This window comes from Columba livia, chromosome 9 (assembly GCF_036013475.1).
Source record: "Columba livia isolate bColLiv1 breed racing homer chromosome 9, bColLiv1.pat.W.v2, whole genome shotgun sequence".
Taxonomy (NCBI): domain Eukaryota; kingdom Metazoa; phylum Chordata; class Aves; order Columbiformes; family Columbidae; genus Columba; species Columba livia.
Window position 1 is genome coordinate 15,764,688 of NC_088610.1, and position 26,151 is coordinate 15,790,838.

A 26,151-nucleotide genomic window follows, 5' to 3' on the forward strand; every position below is an offset into this window, starting at 1 on the left:
AATCATTGATGTTAATATGAACTGAATTTACTCTTCAAAGAATTAGACAACTGTATAACAGCACCATACTTTTCTCTACTGATGACTATAATCTAGTTAGTAAATATCACTATTATGATCCATTAGGTAATTAAGGAGGAGGTAAGAAGTAATTAATTTAGTGGCAGTAAAGTACATGTGTAAATAGTTTAAAGTCTTGTCTCTACTGTGAAAGGATGGACAATACCGCAATGTTCAGTCTGGCACCAGTAGTATAAATAGGAGCCTGTCTGTCTCATTTATTTCATTCCTATATGCAAAAGGTTAAACAAGTAGCTGTTTTGAGGATAAGGGAAGGAACAGACTGGAAGCAGTTACACAATGTCATAATGTTAAGAGATCTTTGTCACGTCTGTCAGTTGTACAGAGTTATTTGATACTTTGAAAGGCTATAACCAAAGACAGAGGAATATGAACAGATTATAGGTGAAGATTAATACTGACAAGTTGAAGAACATTTTGGTCAAAAGCAGATATGAAATACATGCTTTTCCAACAGGATAAAACTTGAGCACTAACAGGAACGATACAGATGGAACAAAACCTAAGAGTACTTGTTTTCCTTGTGCATAAATACCATAGCAGAGTTCCGATAATCTGTAACCACAGGCAGGAAGCTGTACTGAAAGCCCCAGTGCTTACTCGAAGCACTAATTGCTTATTTCGGTAGAGGGATGTGGATTGCCGTTCTCCTGCTGTTGCTGCCTCTCCCCTGTGACAGCCGAGCAGCCGCAGCATCGCCAGGCCGGCTGCTGCAGCGGGAGCCCGGAGCGGCCACCCCGAGCCCAGAGCGCCCAGCCCGAGCCCGGAGCGCCCAGCCCGAGCCGGCAGCGCCCAGCCCGAGCCGGCAGCGCCCAGCCCGAGCCGGCAGCGCCCAGCCCGAGCCCGGAGCGCCCAGCCCGAGCCCGGAGCGCCCAGCCCGAGCCCAGAGCGCCCAGCCCGAGCCGGCAGCGCCCAGCCCGAGCCCGGAGCGCCCAGCCCGAGCCGGCAGCGCCCAGCCCGAGCCCGGAGCGCCCAGCCCGAGCCCAGAGCGCCCAGCCCGAGCCGGCAGCGCCCAGCCCGAGCCGGCAGCGCCCAGCCCGAGCCGGCAGCGCCCAGCCCGAGCCCAGAGCGCCCAGCCCGAGCCGGCAGCGCCCAGCCCGAGCCGGCAGCGCCCAGCCCGAGCCGGCAGCGCCGCACGGCTCCCGCGGCAGCCGCCCGGCAGACGGCCCGGGCTGCGCTCTGCTGAGCCATCCAACAGCGCTTCGCTGTGGAAATGACAGCAACATTCCTCTGGAAAGCAGATCAAATTCTGTAACTTAAAGAATTTTAAATGGCAACTTTGATTTTCCAGTATTGATTCCTATGCAGATTAAAGGTTTTTGTGCATGGTGTTCTCCACATTCCTCAGCAGCAGCCTGGGGAGCAGCAACGTGGAAACCATGCTCGGAACTGTCTCGAACTACAATGATCTATTTTTATTTGTGATGACATAACCATCTGTCACATAAGTTTTTTCAGCGAGGCAAGGAGTCTGGCAGCTGCTCCTCTCCTTCCCCAGCCGGTAAACAGGGAAAGCTCCTGCCTGTTCTTCTCGACACTCCCTTCAGACCAGTTTCTTTCCCAAATAGCAGCACTGGCAGCAGCCGCCCTGCAACAGGGAACGGGAGCCAGGACTTAGCAGAATGGGGCCCGTTTTCTCAAGTAAGGATCGGTTACAAAACATAGGTAACAACTATTACAAGTTTTTAAAAGCAGACATAGTGACTGTAAACTCCAGACACTAAAAATACAATCTGCAACCAAACAGAATCAAAATTATCTGAAATACAATTTCTGAAATAATTTCAACAGAAACAATAATCAAAACCATAGTTCAGGAAGAGCATAGAGTAAGCTGTCTTTCAGTAATGAATGGTTCTGACCTTTCTGCTACAAATGGAGATACCATGAAAACTTCCATCTCGATTTTTCGTTCATGGAGGCAAAGTTAGAGCTAAGACAAAACACACATTCATATGAAAGAAAAATCAACATTTTGCATGTAAAATTTTGTCTCTGGGCATGTCCAGAACCATTCCAAGTGTCCAGAAGGGAAGTATCAGAGCCCCAACATCTGCAGACAACCTCTGGAACAGCCGGTATTACACTGCCAAATGAGAAAGCAATGATATGTTTAATACGTGTGAAGCAGGAAAGTCTAAACGATAAGACAAGATTGACCAAATAGTACAAAGCACTCTGGATTGATGAGCAGCAAAGTAGATGGAAAGACTACAACAGCTTTCAAACAAAGCAGAAATGCAAAATGTCATACAACTAAGGCACTATAGGGAACAAACTTCTCTGTCTCTGCTACCGCTTTATACATATATATTTCCATGGATAAATAAAAACTTTGCAACTCCCACATCCAATCCAACGCCCCCTAAAAGTGCCTTGAAATAAGACAGTTATGCCTAAGGGCACATGTACGCTGTAGTAGAACAGAGTGCCACGTGCGATGACCAGGCCAGCGCTGAGGGACTCTGCTTAACGTCCTGAAAGCAATGAGAAATAGCGACATTAGCGTGCTGCTTCGTACAGATAACAAACCCACCTTCCCAGGAGAACTACGAGTGGGAGCCGAGCGCCAAGTGGCCAACACTGCATCTGGAATCCAATCTAGCGTGTCTGGAACGGCACAAAGCCATTGCGATGAACAGGATGGTTCCACAAGGAAAAACGGTAATAACACACTAACACCAGCTACCTTCCTCAAACTTACTATCTTAACATGACAAAGAAAGTACTTTTAATAGGGTACCTGATACAATGTGTTTCAAATACGACTAATATTAATACCACCATATTTTTCTAAGAGCTTTTATTTGTCTGCTTCCTTTCTTGGATATACATAACATACACAGCACATACTTTTTACGTTGGTGTATTATTCAAACATGAGATCTGAGTCCAAATACAAAATTCAGTGATCTCCTTTGCTTTGAACACAAGAGGTTAGCTTCTTATTCACGTGAAAAGCCAACAGACTTATCAGAATACCTCTATAAGACTTCTGGAAGCAAACTATTAAACCCTAGTTCAGATATACATAATTTCACAGTACAGAAAATATATTACCTTTACAAGAAAGAGTTTTGTAAGAATTCCTCCAAAAAAGTAAACATTCATGTACGCCTCCACTCTTATCAACCTCCCCAAATCAATTGTGGTCAAAGACCACTATGGCTACCTGCGCCTTCTGGATACAAGACCATTTTAGAAGAGCACCACCATAACAGTAAAATTGTCAGTCAATCCTTTAGCTGTCATAAATATACTTATTTCATACCTAAAATACAGGAATCTCACATTTCTCAGTTACAATTTGTCAACTTGAATTATATGTAAGCATATAAAGCCGTATAGGACCCTCTAGCACAGAAAATCCACAAAGCCCTTACTGTCCATTGTAAGCAAAGTCAAATCACATGTTCTCACAAAACACAGTATTCCTGACACCAAAAAAAAGTTTAGCTTGGCAACAACTGTGGGTAAAAAAAAAAAGGAAAAAAAGAAAGACAAGTTTAAAAGTAGGATATGTAAAAGCTGCCTGAAGCAGGCCCTTCTAAACTACAGCTGTCCCATGAGCAGATACAAGGCGTGTTCTCAGAAAGACGTGCACAGTGTCCCACAGGAATTGTTCAGCATTGCAAACAACAGCACTCAGTGCTCCCCCTCATTTTTGTTAAATCACAGGTTTTGATATTTCAAATAATTTATCGTCCAGATTTTAAAACCCCAAGATGTTAAATTTTAAAAGTTTACAGGTCAGTTTTAAAATTCTGTTTCCAATCTTAACATGTATAGTAAAACATAGTTTTGAGGCACTGCTGAAAAATCCACGCAGGAATTGATGGTCTTACATATAACCATAAATATTCAAGAAATGGTTGGTCTATTTTGAGGTCAAACTGTGAATGTTCTCATGAAAGGGAAGAGCCTTGATGATTCGATTTTCTGTAAGTGTTAGCATACAGTCCAGGGTAACATACAAAACTTGGCACTAGAACTGCCTCTTTCAGAGCCAAACAGTCTTCTCATGCACTGTAACCTACAGTCAAACATAATTTCCAACGTGCTGGAAATTTTCTATTATTCTATATCTGACTTTTCTATTAAAAATATACATAGGCTGGATTTTTGTCTTAAAAAGCCTATCTTCTCTCACAACTTGAAAAACAAGTATCAAAAAGGAACAGCCAGCAAAAATAGAAGAAATAAACACGTTGTGCTAGTTATGAAGCTCTGACACCTGGCAGCCACAGTCTGAGGAACATTAAAAAAATCCTATATACAAATTTTATATACACACTAAAAGCTTAAGAAAATTACTATATCTGGGTTTGCATTTATTTCCACCAATTCTGCATCTAGCTGCAGCTCATGCAAATGCATTTTCAAATGTATTATTGTGCAATAATCATCTTTTCTATTTGGTCAACACTTCCATCTCTGGGTATCTAAAAGCACAGACTTTTTGTTTAGAAGTTAGGCCTTAGTTTCTTGGATAAAACATAGCATATTTAGAAGTTCGAAAGCCAAGCAGGTCTCTCATTTCATTTCGGAATTTTGACAAGTCTTGCCGCAGCTCATTCAGGTTTTCCACAGTTGCCTGATCCGTGCTTTGCATCTTCTGTCTCATGGACGTCAAGTAACGGTGGACTAAGCAACACATCACCTTTTGATAATTCTCATCTCTCTTTTGCTTCAGATTTCTCCATTCCTTTAAACAAACATCACACATTTACTATGCAGAAGCGATTTTTGAGCCTTAAAGCCGGCATACAATTATACAGAAAATAAATATGAACAAAATAACAAAGCTATTTTAAAAATACATCCTGATGCACAAAAAGGTACAATGCATGTCAATTGCCAGCAACATTTAAATTATATTATCATTTACTGTACCAGTAAAAACCAAAAATTTCTAATCTATTTGGGATGGTAATCATCCTATAAGCAATTAAGAGTTCCATAATCCTGAATGCTTGTCAGTACCCATACCATGAAGTCTTTGAATTTAGTTTATTTAATGCTATTTTTGTCAGCAAGAACATGCAAAATTAGTATGCAAAATTACAGGGTACAATAAAAATGTTTATTTAACAAAAAAATATCCCTCCCCCCAACAATGACAGGCTTCAGTGATCCTTTTTGGTTATTTATTTTGACACTTCTCTAACACGTTTAAAGCCAATTACTCTCCCCAAAGAACATTTCTAACCTCACCATTTTTGAGATTAGCACATACTGCCTTGAGGTTACAACGAGTTTGCAATCAAGCAAAGCCTTTTTCCAGCCTATTTCTGGAGGAACAGAGGCTTAGAGGAAATGGGGTTGAAATTCCCCAAACAGAAAGTTAATAGAAACTTACTTAAGTATTATACACATAGGTAACATTTATTTATATTTTGGACGCACCACACATTATTCCATAACTCCTATTTATCTTAGTAGCACTCAACACGTGTCAGGCAGCTTCACACAGCAATTTGCTGATTCATTTTAGCAACCAGCACCTTTCCAACTTCAGAGCCTACAGCTTTCCCAATCATTTCTTACCTTTAGGCTGTTCTGACGTTTCACTTTGCCACTTGATGTATGAGAACAGATCCATTTACTGAGACTGTTGAAAAGATAACAGATAGTCTTGGGAGAGGGAATGACATTGAAAGGTGGAGGTAGCGTGCATTTGTCATCGAAGTAGCTAAGCCAAAGCTTGGCACGAGCAAACTTCCATTCCTTATCTTCATGATTCTAAAGCATCAGAAACATTAACAGAGATCAGAAGCAAAACTATTAGCAGGTTAGTTCGTAAGGTTTATGTTATCATACCTTAAAAACTGACCGTTATTCAGCTTCGATTATATAGTATTTTAATATACAGATTATATAGTATGTTAATAAATTTGTAACTAACATTAAATAATTCAAATACCAAAAAAATCTCTTCAATTCACTATATACTCTGGTGTCAATAAAAACTTCAGCTATGAAGGTATAAATCCCCTACCAAATGCCCAAGCCCCACACCTTATCAAGAATAGCATCTTGTTTGAACAGCCATTGTATCGAGACACTGTTCAATTCCCAGAGGGCCAAAGCCTTGCACATGTTCATCATGCAAAGTACCCATTTTATTTGGATCAAAGTAAATTAAAAGTTTATATTTGAAGGAAAGATGCCCCTTTTGAGCTCAAAGACAGAGCTCATCCATGTAGGTCTGTAAATTAGCCCACACAGTGTAGGAAGAAATTTGTATAAAATGCAAAGACAGAGCTAGCAATTATTGGAACTTAATCAGAAAACACTTACCGCTATCAGCTGGAAACTTTTATGAAGCATTGCCACAAGGAGCTTAGTTAATACAATCACAACCACCACATTGTAGGTACCAACAATAACAGCACCCACAAAAGACTGTAATTCTTCACCATAGCTAAAACGTGTGACAAAGATTGCTACGTGGGCCAGGGAGAATATGTACCAGAACAGAGCAAAACATGTGCCAATAAACCTACAAAGAAAGAAAAAATAGTATGGTTAGGTAAAGCAAACACTTCATGTAAATTCATTTGATGTTTACTTCAAGTAAATTCAAGTTCAGTGAAAAATTCCAGTTTTATTTAATTACTAGGAATTAAGGGCTGGAACAATACAGCTGTTTCATAGATAACAAACTCACGAGTGGAATGTGTCATTGCTCTGTTGTTCACAGAAAATCCCCGCACAGTCCTTTTCTTCATTTACAGTAAATCCTTTATCATAAAGTTGCGTCAATCCAATTGTGAACGAGAACAAGACAAGAAGAAACATGCCCAGAAATTTTCCAAAATCTTGTAGCATCTGTCCCATTGAAATCTGTGAAGTAGATTTATTTCCAGTATTAGTAAATCATGTCGTTATTTTTGTTCGTACTCTCTCCTTCAGCTTCTAATCGAGGAAAACATATCTATTTACATTTTCAATGTTTTACTTAAAATTTAAGATGCTAACCAGACCTCAAAATCAGGAGGTATCCTTGTACCATTTTTCAGGGAAAAATTCCTGATGTTAAAAGAAAATTTATGTAGTTTTAACATCACTGAATAAGTTAATTACTTTCAATTAACCATAAGCAACAGTATGCACACCTTACTCTTTATTTGTAATCCCAATGGTAATAAAGAACTCACAAGTCAGTAGATAAAAGCAGTAAATGAGACGCACTTGAACATCAATACCATCATAGAAGATAAGAAAACACTTCATAAGGATACTGAATTAATCAAAACATTTGGAATCATAATTCATCAAAGCCCATTTGCAGAAGACAGAATTAATTCACTGTATGTTTTATATAAGATTTTAAACATACACAATGTAGGTGTGTAAGAAAATAAGCATTGAAGAGTGTAAAATATAGAAGATACGACATGAAATTCAGATCATTAGTTTCCACTTCGGAATATCCTACACGGAAGCTTGCAACAGTATAAATACATCTTTTAAAAAACAATCATGATTGTGCATCTTCCCAACACAGAAAGGACCCTGACTTAATTTGTCATTAAGCACAATTTTTTAAACAACACAGCATCACAATTACAGCATTTCAATTACTCTTCCTACAAACTTCTTCAGAGAACAATATACCGTTATAAACAATGCAAATAACAAAATGGGGTCACGCAAATCTAATCATCTATATAAACCAGTGTGTGGAAAGCCTAATCCTATATGAATCACAATCTGTACCAAATCCTAGTCCAGAATTGTATCACTGGTCAGGTTTTGCAAGTATAATTTTACTGTGAGATGAAGCACCAGCTCCTGCTCCCTCCCACGCTACTGGAAACTCACTGAGTATCCCTGTTGTACAGCAGCTCCTGGGTCTTTGTGCAGTTTGCCACAGACATGGAGAATCGGCAACTGCAGGCAGAGCTATGCAGTAATTATTTCCTTTGGTCAGAGGATGAGTGTAATCCCCATGATAATTTCATCTCATCTGTCCTTTCAAAGAAAAAAACAAACCCCTACACAAAACATTTACCGTTTAACTCACACATGGTTGCAGGCAAGAGAGAGACAAAGTAGATGAAACAGAAATGTACAAATGGTCCAAACCGCCCCAAACTGTTTTGCCTGGAATAGAGTGTCACAACACAGCCCAAATACCAGTTGCTCTCTTCATATAGTCATGCTATTCCTTTTTAAGTATTTATAATTTCTAAGCATTTGAGAGCTAATGATCTAATCTAGGGAAATATTACTTGATCTGCTCTTAATAATAAAAAACCATGACACACAGCCAATTTACAAATCTGTATTAAAATGGGTTTTATTAATCAATAAGTGAAGTAACTGAATGCTTAAAAATAACTCTAATAGCTAAGAGAACATAGTAACTGCCTTCACCCCCGCCAGGCTGTGGGGTTTCCATGCCATATTTCATTACCACCATCTGAACTCTGTGACCTACTTTCAGAAAATACTGTAAGAGTTGTTGCACAAGCTATACTGGCCAACAGTAATAACATAAGCTTCAGTGTGCCACTGAATGGGGTGACTGTTGACTGTTTTTATTTACTTGGGAAATTTCATAACATAGCCTCCTAATAAAAAACTTGTGAAAGATCTAGTACATAAATAAATATCCACATTAAACAGTGAATCTCTTTAAAATGTGGAGAGACTTCAGTGTTCAACCAATTTGTATAACAAATCTGATGCTTACTGCAACACCAAAGCTTAAGTATTTTTTTCAAAGTATTCAAGTACAGTTCCATTAAAAAATGCATAAAAGAAAAAAAAAAGTAAAAATAATTAACGGCAACACAGCCAGAGAGAAAAGGGAAAGAAGTAAACCAAACAAAACCCTATGAGGAGAAACAGGCATCTTCCAATAATACTAAACTGGTTATAAGAACTACGAGCACTCTTTTTAAAGCACTTTTTAAGATGATTTTTAGAAGACCAATTTAACAAGCAATTATTTTTCTTTTCTGTATGAAACAAAAATATTGTAAAAGATAATTATTTGTGCAGCAAGATCGAACACTCTGACTCATTAAAATGAGCTGGTCCTTCGAGCTGGAGGTTTTCAGCTAGATCCTAAAGCCTTCATACAAGACCTAATGATGTGAGCCAAAACTATTTACTTCAGAACCTCCTTCGGTATAGCTCCAGCTGCAGAGCAAGAGTTTAAAAAACTGCTGCTCCCAAATACTTATTCTGCCTTTGTGCAGATCATCCTCTTGCCACAAAGCTCTTAAAACCAGTCCTGTGCATTAGAAGACAAAGCACTGATTTCAACTATTAGCAATTCCATCAGTATAAATCACTGGATGATGACCTTATTTATTCCAAGCATCTTTTCATTCAACAGACACTTGCAAACCCAGTGATGATGTTGACAACCAGCTATAGTAACTAAATCGTATCACTATCAGGGGAAAAATAAATAAAAAAATAAACAGAATCATTGGAACAAAAAAGCAGAGACTTGTCTGATCTGATTTACCATCATAACCCTCCCAGAAAGGCCAAAGAAGCTGGAAGAATACTGACACAAAGCTTTCCTCAGTGAGCTCCGCTTTTAGTAACAGGTACTTCAGTTTGTAAGGGCTTTTCCCTGGCAAAGTAACAAAATCAGTCAGTGCTGAGGACTAAAGCTGAACAGATAAACCAAAGAAAGGCAAAAAATGTTGCTAGTAGAATAAGAGGTGACTTCTACTCACAATATTTTTTAGAATGCTGCTTTCTTCCTCCTTCTAATCTAAAAAAGGATTGAGGGAGGTAATTGCATCTGAAGGTATGAGACCTTCTGTATTATTGCACCCTTGGGTCCACCAAGTCCCTTCCAACCCCAGCCATTCTGTGATTCTTATAACTGGCTATAAATAGATGACTGTTTCAATACTCGAGAGATTTATATCCTTCAAATAAATTCAACTCTATATTTAACTTCAGTGAGATCACAGGCATAAAAGGGCTTTTTTGATTACTGTTCACTTGCTACACATCTCATTCCTCTATCTTTCTGAGAGAAATTAGGATGGTCATTTGCATAGGACTTTACCGAAGAACCTGACCCTTACATTTTTCGAACTGCAAACACTTATGTAGTCGGTTAAGCTAAGAACACATGAAAACAGTATAGGTACAGTTATCATGGGAAAAAAAACACTGTTAGAAAGTGAACTACACTAGGTCTTCCACTCTTTTTCTTACCTTTTCCATCTAAATCAGTAAGCTTTACACGAGAGATTAAAAACCCAAACTTCAATACAATAGTACTTCTTTCTACTTTTTACTCTTTCTTACTTTAATTTGGCCTTTTTCTCTTTGCTGTAAGACTTCATAGCAAATTAAGATCAAGTTTAATATTTGATATTCACCTGCAGTGGTCCCAGAATAGAGCTGGTTGTGTACATGAAGAAGAGACGCAGGTAACTAAGAACATTAGCAAAAGCAAAAAGACCTTCTGCCACCAGGGTAGGATGGAACGCATCCCAGTCCTTCCTTTCAGCATAATCATGAAACTGCAATGTAAAAAGAACAAACTGAGATCACTGACATTGTAAATACAGACAGGCACCGCTCCCTACTTCTGCCTCCAGAACAGGCAATAACATACAAGAAATTAACACATACGAGTCATAGATGGCTTACTGCTTTCAGATATCTCACTCTTTTTAGAAAAGACATTTTAAAAGCCATTCCAGGGGGAGCCAGAAATCAGACGATTTAAATTCAACACCTAACTAATGTACCCATGCAATTTCAATGTAGTGACAGCTGGTCTTAACCAGCTTTAGAAAGATATAGAAGTACTTAGGATCTGGGGTTCCTTCAAGGGATTTTATGAGTGACTACAGAGAAGGGGAGTCACAAGTAAACTTGGTGTAAACACACCCCGAAGGAAACCCACTAGGTACTATTCAGCTATTCATGGAATAATCCACAGATCCCTAACTTTTGGCTTGGCTGAAAATATCCAGCATTTATATTATCAGCTTCTGATATCTCAAAATGGATGTTCAAAAACTAGTGAACTCAAAGTTGCTCTAAAATAACTTGCCTGAAACTGTGCTGCACAAAGATGGCAAGAAACACAGCTAAACATGTTTTTATACATTGCAATTGATGTGTACAAATCCTTCTGTTACAGAGACTCATTTCTTACAGCTTCAGTGACTAAAATATAGACCTAAGATATAAACCAAGCATTTTTATTTGGTTTTGTAAATAATTTATAAAGTATAAAAATATTTTTTGCCATGTAAAAGTGGCAAAAAAGCCATCATGTGCCTGTTGCATAGGACAGGAGTCCTGCATCTTCAAAAAGGTTACAACTTAAATTAGCAGCAAAAGGCTCTCAGCAAAGGAACTACTACTGTAGACGTGCTGGTTGAAAAGCAAATGGTTGGGAAGGCAGCCCAACATGGTATTCTCTATTTTTTTCAAGAAATGAAGCTTTCTTTTCCAAAGAACTACCAGCCTCTGAATCCAGGCAAGGATAGGGAAGTGAGCCAAACACCGAGCTGGGAAGAACTGAAGCAGTTTATGTCCCTCCCAGCTGCCAGACAGCTGTCAGCTCACAGTCCGCAACACAAAATAATGGTGCTACTGCACTGCCTTGAATTTTGCCAGAATATGCATATTTGATGGGTCTGGCAGCTTGCCATATGCTGTGCAGCTAACAACACATGCAACAGAATGGGAATGATAATTTTCAAAACTTGTATCTCCAATTAAATCCAGATGGCTTTTCAAAGAGAAAAGACAAAGCTTCTCTATGGCCTTTGTGCTTTTTTCCTTACCAAAAGAAAAAAGAACAAACCAAGCAACCAAAAAAACTATCACCAAACAAAAAACAATAAATAAAAAAACCCAAAACACAACAACAACAAAAAAACACCAAAACAAAACACCAAGCCCAAACACATCCACCTGTGACATCTGAGCATATGTAATCTAAAGCTTAATAATTTTTTCTGTAACAAAAAAGCGTTAAGACAATCTAAACACAGAGATTACTATCAGCTTTCTGCAGAGTACTGTTCTATGGAATCGGCGGTACTCAAATGCCAAATCAGATGAGCTGTATGGGGAGATTTCCCCAAATGCCAATCCAAGCTGTTTGGAAGAGCAGCCAGTTCTTACTAGGAAGGCAGCGACCCTGTTTGGGGTCCCTGAGTACTTGGAGATGTCTTGATGCTTTTTCTAACGCCCTATTTGCCTCACCAACTTCTCTTCGAAGCCCAAGATGCAACAAGACCAGCAATCTTGACAACTACATGGCCTAGATCACACAGAACACAACTTGGAAGCTTAAACTGTATCCATGTAATAGGCTATTACTAAAGGTACACTTAACTACAACACACCACAACTAACATACCACACATAACATATCTTCACATATTTTGCAGCAATGTGCTACATTTATATTTGCCCAGTTGGGCCCAGAGGAGCTTTGCATCTCTGAAGATGGGTGCTCACCTTGTTATGGGCAACTACTTTGAGAGCAAAAGTTGCCAAATATAGAGAATTCATGACAAAACTAAGCTGATTACGGGATTCTTCTAAAAAGTCTTCTAAACCATCATACCAGAGTCTTTTAACATCCGACCACACCATTCCTGCAGGAAAAATAAAACAACAAAACACCAGGGAAGTCAAGCCATTGCACTGAATAGATATTCTTTTACAACTAAAGCACTTTTAACTGGCTTTTGTAAATGATATTTTAGCTAACAGAAAGAAGTAATTAAGTAGATTTACTAAAAGCATTGCATTGGATTAAAAGCATTAATCATAAGGCAACAGAATGTTTAAGCTTTTCAAGCCTACTTTCCAGCTAAGAAACACATTCTCCAATAAAAAAAGGGCTTGAGAGGAAATGAAAAGCACTACAGAAAGCATTACATTTCTGTATGAAGTATCAAGTGTTTCTCAGAAGTGTGTGTTACTGAAATGATCCAAAACGTAGAAATTTTTCCTAACTTAACTGTCATTAAATAACATTAGCAGCAAAAAGAGACCATGACTTAAGATTGCAAAAATCAAAGTTTGACTTAGAGCAACATGCATTTAAATATTCAGGATCCTTATAACAAACTTAATTTTAGCATTGTTAACCATGTCTGGCTATATGGAAAAATATAGTTGCTAAGATTTTTACTAAGTGAATGTCTCTTACAGACTTGACATTTTTATAAAATTTGAAAGGACCATTAGATGAAATATAATGGCACCTTTGATTTCTACAAATAATCAGTTATTTAATGTTTTTTGAGTACTTCAGATTTATACTACTATATTTAGGACAAGAAGAAAAGCAGAATACGTACAAACGGTAGTTAAAAACTGTTAGATTTGGTTTAGCTTTTAGGACTTGGCAATTTTTCTAAAACTCTGGCCCAGTAAGAACAAGATCCAGCAAATGGAAAAAAAATCAGATACTTATATATGACTTTATTTGTTCAACAAGTTTTCCTGCAATGTTGGAAAGCCTGTTAAACAAAAAAAGCATGCTGTGCGCAGTTCATTAGAAGACTTACATCAATCTCTCTCCTTCCTGGTTATAAAGAAAATATTTCTAAAGCACAATCTCTGTTCCCTTCCATATGATCATCATGTATTTTACAGTAAACTTGTCACAGAATCAGTAAAAAGAGCTGGAGAGGTAAAGGATGCTATAACTGATGTTATTTACACACACAAGAATTTGAGTTCCCTGTTGCTTTATTTTGCTAGGGAAGACACTTGAATGATTTAGGCTAAATAACTTCAAAAAGAGAATTACTGTATTCATGATTTGGAAAGTTAACCTAGCAGAACACAAAACCAGCTGCTATTAGAAAGTATTAGAAATTCTGTTGTGGCCGTTTTGACATTGATTGTTAAAAAGTATTTTAATGGGACTATGCAAGACAATAATACAGGTAAATCCTTATTACTCGGTTCTTTTTATTCCAATCCATTTTGTCACGCATTTTCTAAATTAATTCCTTTCCAACAGTACAATATGTGATTATAAAATATGCATTTAAGCTATAAATGCAATTCCTATTTTAAAAAAATCTTAAGATTAAATAATGTCAAAAATAACCTGATTTTAATAATTAGGTTACTTAAAGGTCACTTTTCAATCTTATCTGAAATCCACCTTAAAATACTACATGAAGAAAACAAAATGTTTCTACAGCCTTTCATTCAAATTTCCAAGACCACCTAATGACACTCTTTCCGTCTACTTTAGATTTGATGGAACAAAAGAATTTCTAGAATCAGATATTGAATCTCAAACAAAGGAGGAGTCTGTAACACTCACTTGTACTCAACATTTGAAGCTTTCAAATTTAAGACCTGCATGTGTTTGTGTGTGGGCTACTTGCTATTTCCAAAATCTGCATGAACTACCCAACAGTTTTAATGCAGCCAAACAACAAAAGGAATCACCATTACAAAAAGCCCCACCATAGAATAACAAATAAGCCACTCACAACTACTTAGATAAAAACTGTGGTGTTTTCAACTATATCATTGCTTTTTAGAAGTCCAGGCAACCAAACTATACATATCTAATTACCTTAAAGTAGAAATTCCCATGAATTTATTTACCAAATTTTAATGTAAAAACCAAACAAGCAAAAACATGTTTAAAGGTTTTATGAATTTCCAACCAAGACAGAAGTTCATGAGTACTCAACAAAAATTATACCTGGGCTCCCTCTACTGCATCAACCAGAATTAACATGCAGTTGTTCAGGTACAGTTATGATAATCAGTGACAATGACACATAGAATTGGAAAGTTATATGGTAAAATGACACTCGTTTCTGTGTTTTAAAACAAGGGTGAGAGAAACACACACCTTCAATTTATTAGACTAAGATGGATCATGTGGGCATACATATGCACACAAAAGCATACAGCATATGTACTTGTTTCTTTAAACAACGGGCCAACTCTGCAACAAGTCCAAATTCTATTATTACTTTTCAAATCAAGCACTACAGAATAGTCATGAAAGACCAAGCTGATACTTATTGTTGATGTACCACTTCTATTACAGCCTACAAAATTCTCTTTGATACTTCACTTTCTGTGATAACTAGAGATTGTTCCAACACTTCACATCCCTTCCTCAAAACATGTTTTGGGTTGGTGGGGTATTTTGTTTGTTTGTTTTGTTTTTCCCATAACAATATACTCCCCAAAGAGTAAACTTCAGTGGAGCAATGAGTAATATGCCAATTTTGTAAGAAGGTAGTACAACTCATTATAGTTTGATCAGTATCTGCAATCGTCATGCAATCTACTGAAATCATACATACCTATCAGCCATATTATCAGAAGATAGTCTATTCTCTCAAGGGCTGGTCCCATTGTATTCTTCTTATTCTCATTGTAGACAAGGGAATACAAATTAAGTAACAACAGAAATGTGAAATATGAAGCTCCATGAATAATAAACTTCATAAAAGGAGTGTGAATTATTCGACCTACTCGAGATTTAGGGGCTAACAAGTAACACAGGGACAAAACCGGCCAGAAAATGCCAACCATCAAAACAGTCAAAATTTTCTTGCACGTGTGCTTGCGTCGATAGCCCGCCATCTGGCCAAACCATACTGTGTTCAGAAACTGCTGGCAGTTAGACTGAGCCACAAACTAGGGAAAGGGGAAAAAAAAGAGAAAACGAAAGAAACCATAAATCAGTCTCAGGTTTCTTAATATAAGTTATTAACTTTCATTATTAGTAATAAAATCCATTTTCAAACTATGCGTAGTCACCAATGAACAGGAAAAGGCAAGAATTTTAAGCTGAAATAGTTATAAGACAACACAAGTTCTATGGACCTATTATGATCCTAAGCATCCAATATTTAATATCATACTTAAAGCCAGCACCTAAACATGAATTATACATACTGGATTTTTAATGGTTTTCAGGTTAAGAATGAGTTTTGATTTATAATTACTTATAAATCTAGCATATAAATAACATCATACCTCAGAGAGCTTCATTGTCTGTTGTTATAAAATACAGTGATCTTATCTGAAGAGTAAGATACTGTTATTGCAAAATAGTATCCACATTGTAAAACACACCACCTCGTAAGATGAGGACTGAAGCAACCAAGCAGTTTTACACATACCAGTTCTTAAAATCATTATGGCTCTATTCACCGGGGTTAATTTTAAGTCAGAATAAGCTATATCCTATCAGTCACTCAAAAGAAGATAATTTTGTTCTGAAGGTTATACAGAATATGCAAAGGTAGTTTAAAATTTCAGATGCTTATTTGCATGGAGTTATGAAAGAACATATTTCACTAGAAGATGGTTTGTCATGTCACTTAAAAAATATCAACAAAAAGAACCTTGGTATTATAATCACATTTCAGAAAGCACCATGAAAAACTGTCTCCATAGTTCACTTGTCAGAAACAAAACAAATTCCTCAAAGATACTTTCCTCATACCACATAAAAAAATGTTATTCTCCAACCACTGTGGTAAAAACAAACTATGCTCAAAACCAGAACATCTGAAACGCTTCATTATTCTTGTTTAATGCATACCAAAAATGTGTAATGCTGGCTCTAGGATATTCTGTAACTACAACTTTCAAACACTATGTATTTTAACAGTTTCACAAACACTTTAAGGCTAAATACGTACAATGGAATTATAATGCCTTCTGCAAATGCTAACTAAAAATGGATTCTGCATGGAAAGGAAACTTTGTCTCCTGGTTCTTGTACCAGAATCCTCCAAATACCCACTTGCCTTCTAATACAGCAAAACTGGAGTTATAATTTGTTAATGGATAAAGACAACAATGACTTACTGCATGAAAGAAGTTCCATACGGATGGCACGAAAGGCGCCACTATTCCAGAACAGAGGCGCCATTCAGTCATACTCGCACAGGTCTGACATAATTACTGAACAGCACAGACGAGGCCAGAACCAAAGCTGAACAGCTAATGACAGGCAAGAAGATGATAAATGACGTATGGCACCTAAGGATTTGTGCCTCCCTAGGCAAGGATTTAATGAGGATCTGAACAAACAATGGCCACTATGAGAGCTGTTCCTAAGAGAGCAGACTATAGTCCAATACAGAAAATACTAAATTCTTCACCACAGTAAATACTGAAGAAACACTCAGTATCTCGCAATATAATTTCCCTGTTTCACATGCAGATGTCCTGTGTATTACCACCTCTTCTGTAATTCTTAAAAATTTATTTCCACTTCTATGTCTAGAGGCAGAACAATTAAATTAATTACTAGCAAAATATGATACAGAAATCTAATTACTGCAAAGACAAACCTCTTTTTGATTATACTTGATTGCAAGTTTTAAGCGGCTTAAGTTCATCCTTTCCTCCAACAATCCTCGCTTGTCTACGTGTTCATCGCTAGATGTGTGATTCAGAATAACTTCCAGCTCCCGTGAATTCCGTGCTTGGGCAAGCAAATCTTTAGCAAAGGTTTTGCACTGTTGAGCTAGCTCCTCATAATCATTTCTGAAGGACACAGAAACAGTACATACTATTACACTGCTCATACATATTTTCCATCAAATCATTAACTGTTTTTGGTTGGGATGGTATGTTATGTTATGACAAATTTAAAAAAAATAAAAACCAAAACCAAACAACAATCATGTCAAAGTCCAAGCATTCTGAAGGCAATTCCAAGTAAGTTTCACCATGTAACATAGCAATTACGCTTCAGTTTAGTTTGCAACTCCACTAGACAGAATAAAAATGAGAAATGACTTGCAGTATACAAATTCTTATGAGTTTCATATAAAGAGTTAAAGGTTAGAATTATTTTCAGGAGATGAGAAAGCGTAGTAGTCACAAAACATCGCGCTGGGAAGTTATCATGTGGACTTTCCACTTGGAAGTTACTTTGAGTTTTGCGTTACTCCTGTCATCTGAAAATTAAAGTCTATTTACTGAATACTATTTATTCATACAATAAACACAAGAAAATAAAGCACATGATTTGCTTGTCTCACCTGGCACATAGTGCATTTTAGTGCCAAATTGTATCATGTAAATGCAACATTCAAACTCTTAATAAGACAGACAATCAGCTATAAAACCAGAAAATTCATATGTTGTTTAGGAAAGTAGAATTTTACCCCTACAAATATTTCCTTTCATGGTCTCAGAAAAAATACAAGCTTTTGTGCTGGTAAGTTTCAAAATGGTAGAAACCTGCATAGTTTTAACATAAAATTATACTGAGAATTTGTTTGTTAAACAGACAGGGCATTTTCAGCACGAAATCTTACATGCTCTTCAGAGTCTTATAATATAAAGGAGCAAAATTCAGAAACAACACCCAAAACAACTTTCAACATGAGTTGGGTCAGTACAAACAGGGTGTTGCATACTTCTATCCTCATGTAGGGAAAAATCAAGTGCAGAGTACTAATGAAACATTGATATGATTGATAGGTGTGCAATCTTGAAATATGTCAGCATTCAGCATAGTTTCTATTTATTTTTCCAGAATAGAGCTGAAATTTGAACTGCTGGTGCAACTATACACATTGAACTGTCTAGACCTAAAAGTTTTTAAAGTAATTAAACTGCCAGAATGACTGCTAATGAGGCATAAATTATATAACTTGTCATTATGTCTAATTATTGGTTTAAACACTCCAATTACAAAAAATTAAGAATAAACCTTTTCTAATACATACGCATCTCTATAGATGTAATTTCATGGAAGTATGAAGTTGGTTAGTTTGAATTCCTACCTGAATTCAACCTCAACAAGGCTTAATTCTTTCAAGTCCGCACTAAGCTCAAAAGCTCGCAGGATCGGATCCTCCTCTGTCAACATGATTAAAGCAGGACTGGCCAAACACCGATAAATGTCAAGACGAAACCTGTGACAAAAGAACATTAAGCAAAATGAAGACGTTTCATTTGATTAGCAGTTCCAAATCAGAACCTATTCCAAAAGTTTCCTTAAAACAGTCAGATGAAAGACAAAACAATTGCGTTTCTTAAAATCAGAGACTACAGGCATTCAAGTGATACATCATGGAAGATACTGTCCTTCACATGCTTATAATCCTTATATCAAAAACTGGCCAACCTGCTTCCCTCTTCTTTTCCTCACTACCTCAGATGTCACCAGTACATCAGCAGAAGGATAAAATTATTGATAAATTTTGACATTTTACGTGTTATACGGTAGTTCTTATGATTTTTCAAGTGGAAATAAGAGAGGGAAGTAAAGCATGTAAGGCAACCTTCTACTTTAGAAAATAAATTAAAACCAGTGGGGAGCTTTAATGTGCAATACAAAAAAGTTAATTCAGGAAAAGCATCTGAAGGGATGTTTGCCTCTTGCAAAATTAGTAACTCATGAACACTGACAAGTATGTTATCTGTTCTAGTTTAAGCTAAGAGCTGTTATCTCAAGCTTTTCTATTGTTTGTTTGTTTGCTTGGGATCCCCTGACACTTTTTCTCATACTGAATGACACAGTGTATCAGATCGATACAAGAATGGAGCCTGTAGTAGCTGAATGCCAGTAACAATTACCCTTTCACTTCCCTTATTTTTCAGTATTTTGCATACATACTGGAGTAATTATGTATTAATTAACTGTATATTGTAATTGCAGTCTACTTATGATCTTTGAGCAATGTGATTTTTCACCCTCACATATTATATCGTATTCAATCCTCAAATATGTAGTCAAGTTAACCAGAAAAAATATTGTTAAGGTTGGTAAACCCCTCTCCTCATTTAAGCCTTTATTAAAAAGCTATCTACTTTCAAAAATACCGGAAAAAAATAAGGCTTTAGTTTCCATTCATCAATCCATGCTACATAAACACTTTTAGAAACAGGATACAAAATTATCCACCTCCTCATTCTGGCTCAAAAAACCCCAAGTATTAACTAACTCAAGAAAAATGTTATTTGCATAATCCCAGTGCTCCTAGCCCAACATAGCTAGAATGTCTGTGACACAACTGGTAGAAAAGAAAGAGTCCTGGTTTCAGCACTTAGCTTAATATGCACAACCCAACCATGATAATACAATATATTAAAGGAATCCACTCTTAATGTTCACCTTAAAGAGAAAAAGGGAACATACTGAAGCTGACCCAAGCAACACCAGAGAATTAAGATAAGAACTTTTTTATTACTGTCTGTGACTAGTAATTCTTACCTGGAATGTCGCAGACTGTCTTTTTTGTTCTTTGCAGTACACAGTGTGCATTCACAACCTACAGCATGAGGTTTGGGTAATGATATGTCTTGCTTTAACAGCATGGTGAGAATTTCATAGTTGTTACGATGAGCCGCTAAAATGACAGGTGCCACATCCATGGTCGTTGAGTACTCCGGATTCTGAATGCGTTCCATTAGTTTCTGGAATAAAATGTAGCAAATATCTAAATTTGTTACAGACACTCCTATGACAGTGTTTAAATGTAGGAGTTTTGTTTGACTGTTCAACAATGAATCCCTCCTTCAAAATATTTTCCTATGTTTCATAACATGAAAATAAAGAAAAATTTGTAACAATATTTAATTACTTCTCAGATGAATCCTGGAAAATGAAGAAAGGACACAGAAATGTTTGTGGCTTATTTACACAGAAAACCTGGCATTCAGTGCCTACCTTCTCCAGCACACATGCATGATCCTAAAAACTTAATTTTGCTTTAATTTAAGAAAAAATAGTTATATTTACACTATGTAAGCACAGAAAAAAATATCATGACTATACCTGCACTCCGTTATATATCATGACTATACCTGTATACATAGATCATGACTATACCTGTACTCTGTTACACAATGCCTTACTCCTTCCCTTCCCCCACCTCTACTTGTGAACTTTCAATAAACTTTGATACTTGAGCATTGTCAAGATAAGTTTCAACAGATTAAATTTCAAGGTGAAGATCTGATGTTTACAGATTTACTTGAAAAATCTAGGAAGCTTCAACACATTAATATATTCATTATCGGTCAAGGCTGCTAATTAGCTTGCAAACAGTCCACAAGAAACATTTACAGCCACTCTATTTTTTTTTCCTCTTCTGACTAACCAGGCATCTGTTAGCATTTGGCACGTGTAAGGCCACTGGTTTCCCTAGGTGTTAAAGCAAAACAATGTACTCTATTCTTTAAGACAAAAGAGGCAATAAAAATAATCCCTAATGTATAGATTCTACCACCTTAGAGATGTGGAATTTCATTTAAGAACGTTGTTTTACATACTACAGTTACTCAGAATACAACAGCACAGCCCCTGAACTCCCCAACAAGAAATGAAGGAATAGCAACACTCAACTACAATGGTTGGTCTGGAGGATCTTTTTGGTCGGTGATTCAGTAGAATGTCGACAGCTCCCACCACTTCCGAGTCAATAGCCACCAAAAGCGCGTCCGATGACTAAGGAAAGAAAACAAGTCACATGTGAAAACAGTAGCCACTTAAACACCATGAAGAGTCAATCTGAAGCCAAACTGCATTTTACTGTTGTTTTTTTTTTGTAACTTATTTTTAAAGTACTACAGTGATGTTCTGTATTATCACCACACATATGGTCAGAACACATATTGAGGTTGTTGTTCCAGGAATTAGCAAAGCATTACTGACAACTTGTTTCATTGCACAAACAGTAGAAGAATCACAGAAACTACTTTCCAGCAAAGATGATGCAGGATACTTGCGAAAAATCAAGTCCTAAGGTACAGTTTAACAAGTTATTAAAAATGTTAAAAGCAAGTATCTGTGAAGCAAAACTCAGGCATATGAGATGATTCAGCCCCACATTCACAGCTCTGTGGTGAAGCCAGGAACACAGGCTTCTTTTTTTTCCTGGGCTGGTAACTGCTTCTGAAACTTCACCTACGTTGAGCTAAACAGCTTTTCGTTTTCCATACAGTTGATATTAATATTTTTAATTCAGCTTAGAAAATTCAATTTTTTACTTTAAAAATAAAAAGACATGGCTTTTATTCTTGCCACTAAAAAGGTGATCCTGTTTTTTTTTCCATCCAATATCAAACAACCTAACAAACAATAGTACTTTTCCTTGTCTTACTTATTCAGTCATCACAGCTGCAACTCTCCCAGCAGCAGCAGAGATGTCACATTACGTTAAGGAAGTATTGCTGGTATGAAACTGCCTCTGCCATCAAGCACAGATCAAGTTTAACAAGAAAGCGCTACAGAAACACATGCTTTCACTAACTTAAAATCGTCTAATACAACGTGCGTTTTTCTAACTGTGCTACCGTTTTAAAAAAGTTAGCATACTTCACATCCAAAGAGATCTCTGCATTCTACACTTTTTAATATGATAGACTCTGACTATACACTGTATTGCTTGAAGATAATCTATACATTATCTCTGCAACAGGAATAACATTTAAAATAAAATTCTGACTTGTTGATATAATTGAAAATTTTACTATACATTTGTCATGATTGACGAGTACACTGAAAAATGTCAGTAACTTATGTGTTGTATACCTGGCAGCCATAATCCAAAAGAAGCTGTAGTATGTCCAAGTTTTCATTTTCAATGGTTATGGTAACGGCATTTCGTCCAAGCACATCCACACAATTTATGTTCATTTCGCCTGAGCTGTTTTCTTCTAAGAGTTTCTTGACCATGTAATAGTCACCTGCACAAGTAACTTATGAATGTCACTTACTATTATTATAAAGCACTAAAAGCATGTAAACGTTTAAGTACCATGTACCATCAAACAAGACAATGTTCTGTAGCTGACAACAGATGTTGAATATGTCAGACAATTAAGATGTCAAGGTAGATAAGCATTCTCTTATCAGGGAGAAAACTAAAGATATTTCAGAAGATCTCTTTGAGGAAAGTGCCAAGATGTATTTTAATCCACCCCTTTAGTTTCAGTCCTAAAAACAAAAATACACACACAAGCATGGGTACTTTTCAAAGCTGGGGCAAAAGCTCATACATAACCTGTGAGACACGAGAAACATCAAGTTCAACTACATCAGAGAAGGCTTCTTGGTTCAAAAGAGCCATTGGGTCAGAGAAGCCCACTCTACAATGCTACAAACAGGTTTGCATCTTCCTTGAGCAGAAGCCACTTTACTCATCAAAGCAGGTATGATATGATGCTGCAATGTTATAAAATACAAGCTAGCACATTTGATAAGCAAGTAAAGCTAACTACAGTAAGATGTACATAAGCTGCACTTTCCGATTTGACTGCAGTATAGATCCATCAGGCTGCCATGTCTAGTGTTACTCTATTTAATTGATTCTTCTTGCCAAAGATAAAAGCTTTGAATTGTTTTTCTCTAGGGTAGCAAATTATTTCGCAACACAGAAGACTATGACAAAAAAGGACCTCGCTGTAAAATACTTACAGAAGTATATGTAGAATGCTTTTATGTGCAGCAGAACACATACAGAGTCTGCAAGAGCACTAAACCAGCTGTTATATACCCTTTTTATTTTAACGTTTTTCTTTGTGCAGGCTCTTAGCTGCCCCAGCCTCTGTTTACACGTGGAAAGCTGTGGGTCGGTCTGATCCTCAGGCCGGGCCACAGCAGCAGCAGGGCTGCCGGCAGCAAGAGAGCACCAGGGCAGGCCTGCTAACCCCGCGGGCGAACATCTCCGCAGAAACACTCGTAGGGCTGGGAACTAACCTAAACACAGGGCCAGCACACAGCTCTGTATGTAACCACACCGGCTCCTGCAACCGGCCCCAGCTACACGCAACCGTCCAGCACACAATTAAATGCCTGTCTCAGGGTCCAACATTTCAGACACACTGTGATGAGTTTAAGATTGTTTCTACTCAAGGGTAACTAAACACATGCTTAAAATAAGTAGCATATTTTAGAAAGGAAAAATCTCTTCCCATCTACCCCCTGGGCACAAATCATAGGAAGCCAGTCTCACTCGTTCTGGAAATACTTAAATAAACCCCCAATTTTACAATAACTACCTACTCACAGTCTCATTTAAGAGTGAACACAGCAAATATCTTAGGAACTCTGACACAAAACAAACTCCTCACAAGCACAGGAGACGGCCCAGCGCGCCTTCCCCTTCGCCCGCGGGCACTGGGGCAGCGGGAGGCCGCGGGGCCGGGCGGCTGCCCCCGAGCCGGGCGCTGCGGCTCGGCCAGAGGCGGCGGTGTCCGGGCAGCAGCCCCGCGGCGGGGCACGGCGGGGCACGGCGCGGCGCCGCCGGCGTGAGGCGCGGCACCCGCAGTATTTGCCGCCAGCCCCCGCACAAGCCATCGCGGTCGCTGCGCTGCTGCGGGACAGGGGCGGGGTCGGGCCCTCGGAGCCGAGGCCTCCGCTCCCCGAGGGCGAGGCAGGCGTGGCCGGGCCAGGCAGCGGGGCCGGTACCTTTGTCGCAGGCCAGCAGGAAGAGCTTCTCGTCCAGCGTGGTCTCCTCCTTCACCTGCCGCACGTCCTTCAGCGCCAACAGCTTGTTCGGCGAGGCCGAGGCGGACGGGTCCGCGCTCTGGTACAGAGCGGCCATGGCGCCGGCTCCGCCAGGCCCATCAGAGCGCGGGCGGGGCGGTGGCGCGGCGCAGCGCGACCCCCGGTGCCCGCTGCCAGCCCGGCGGGAGCGGGGCGGCGAGCCCCGGCGCGGTCAGCCCGCGGGCGGGCAGAGCAGGGCCGGGCGGAGGGCGAGCGCTCCCCGCTGCACTGCGCAGGCCTGATGGCGGCGTCCCCCTGGCGAGGGGCGGCGGGACGGGGGCGGGAGCGTCAGCGGTGCCGCTGGGTCTGTGGAGAAGCAGCCGGGGCACGGCTGCCGGGCTCTCTCTCCGCTCCCGCGGCCCTGGTTTGCCGACCTTCCCGACAGCGCTCAGCGGGCCGGGGGCGGCCGGGTACGGGGCCAGCGCCGGGCAGGAGGTGCGAGGAGGATTTCTCGGGTTTCCTTCAACAGAGCCCGTTATCTGACTGCCCGCTGAGGCACCGAGCGACCACACCGCAGCACGACATCTAACTGTTAATCGTCCTCATTTCTGCTTTTTCCCTTAAATGTGTTCTTATGGCAGCTGCTCCGGTGCCCGCGGCCCTGCTCAGCTCCGCAGCAGGCCCCATTTCCAAACACGCACTGTTTCAAGAAGATGGACCAAAGCTGAAGTCGAAATTAGGTTCATCTTTTTGAAATACCCTGCATTTGCCAGAGGGGCATTCACTTTCCCTTTCTGGGAATACTTCTAGAAAGCACATCTATTTGTTTTTCCTTTTCCATATTAAAAAAGTGTGCCATTTCATCCCTAAATGTCAGAGCTGATGGCACTACTGACTTCATCTGAGGAAGGAGGACCAATACATAAGCTGAAAGCTGTTGTTTGAATCTCCTCTAGAAGAATCATGTTTGGTTAACACTTGCACTCTCTAAAACATTACTATTCAGAGAAAACAATTATTTTCAGATGGCAGTAGCTGTCATTTATCCTTTAGGATGTAGCTCTTAGCATATGTGTCAAATTTTTACATTGAGAAGAGATGGTTCTTCCTGAAAGCCCATCTCAATCAAACTTTGAAGTAACTCTAAACGTGTATTAGCAAGCCACATAATCATAGCAGATTTTTTCCTGAAGTGAACAAACCACTACAGCAATAGTTTACACAACTGAAAATAGTGACCCTGAGAGAGTAAGTTGCTGAGTACATGGACAGGTAAATACAGTACTTCAGATTTGCACATCTCAAGATCGTTTATTCTTGCAGTATAGAGATTAAGTAAGGCTCAATTTGGCCTATGTTGAATGAGGACTTAAGACTCACTTGGCTCAGATTCAGGGCAAAGGACTCAAATTCTGTACAACACCAAGTCCTTGTTTAAAACTGGGAACAGAAAACAGGTAACTATCAAATACTAGTAACTGAATCTTGTCCAGATAACTCAAAACCAGTAAACAGAAAAAAATGGATCTGAATCCAAGCACTTAATTCCCTCAACTCTCAGTATTACCTTATGTAATAGAAACAAAATGGATGCATCCTCTTTGTTAATATGCTGTGCAAGGTATCGAAGACAAAGTTTAGTCTGTTCACTCATC

At 38.7% G+C, this 26,151-nt stretch overlaps 1 protein-coding gene across 1 annotated transcript; it reads right to left on the reverse strand.

Moving 5' to 3' along the window:
* Positions 1-2,869: 2,869 nt before the first annotated feature.
* Positions 2,870-24,799, reverse strand: TRPC1 (transient receptor potential cation channel subfamily C member 1). The gene is made up of 13 exons (XM_065072989.1): positions 24,479-24,799; positions 22,601-22,755; positions 21,413-21,514; positions 20,279-20,481; positions 18,846-18,977; positions 17,400-17,595; positions 15,393-15,729; positions 12,553-12,692; positions 10,446-10,589; positions 6,752-6,927; positions 6,382-6,583; positions 5,629-5,823; positions 2,870-4,786 (listed from the first exon to the last, which is right to left on the reverse strand). Exons 1-13 carry the CDS (start codon positions 24,612-24,614, stop codon positions 4,559-4,561), a joined length of 2,346 nt encoding a protein of 781 aa, XP_064929061.1. The 5' UTR covers positions 24,615-24,799; the 3' UTR covers positions 2,870-4,558.
* Between the last annotated feature and the right edge of the window lie 1,352 nt (positions 24,800-26,151).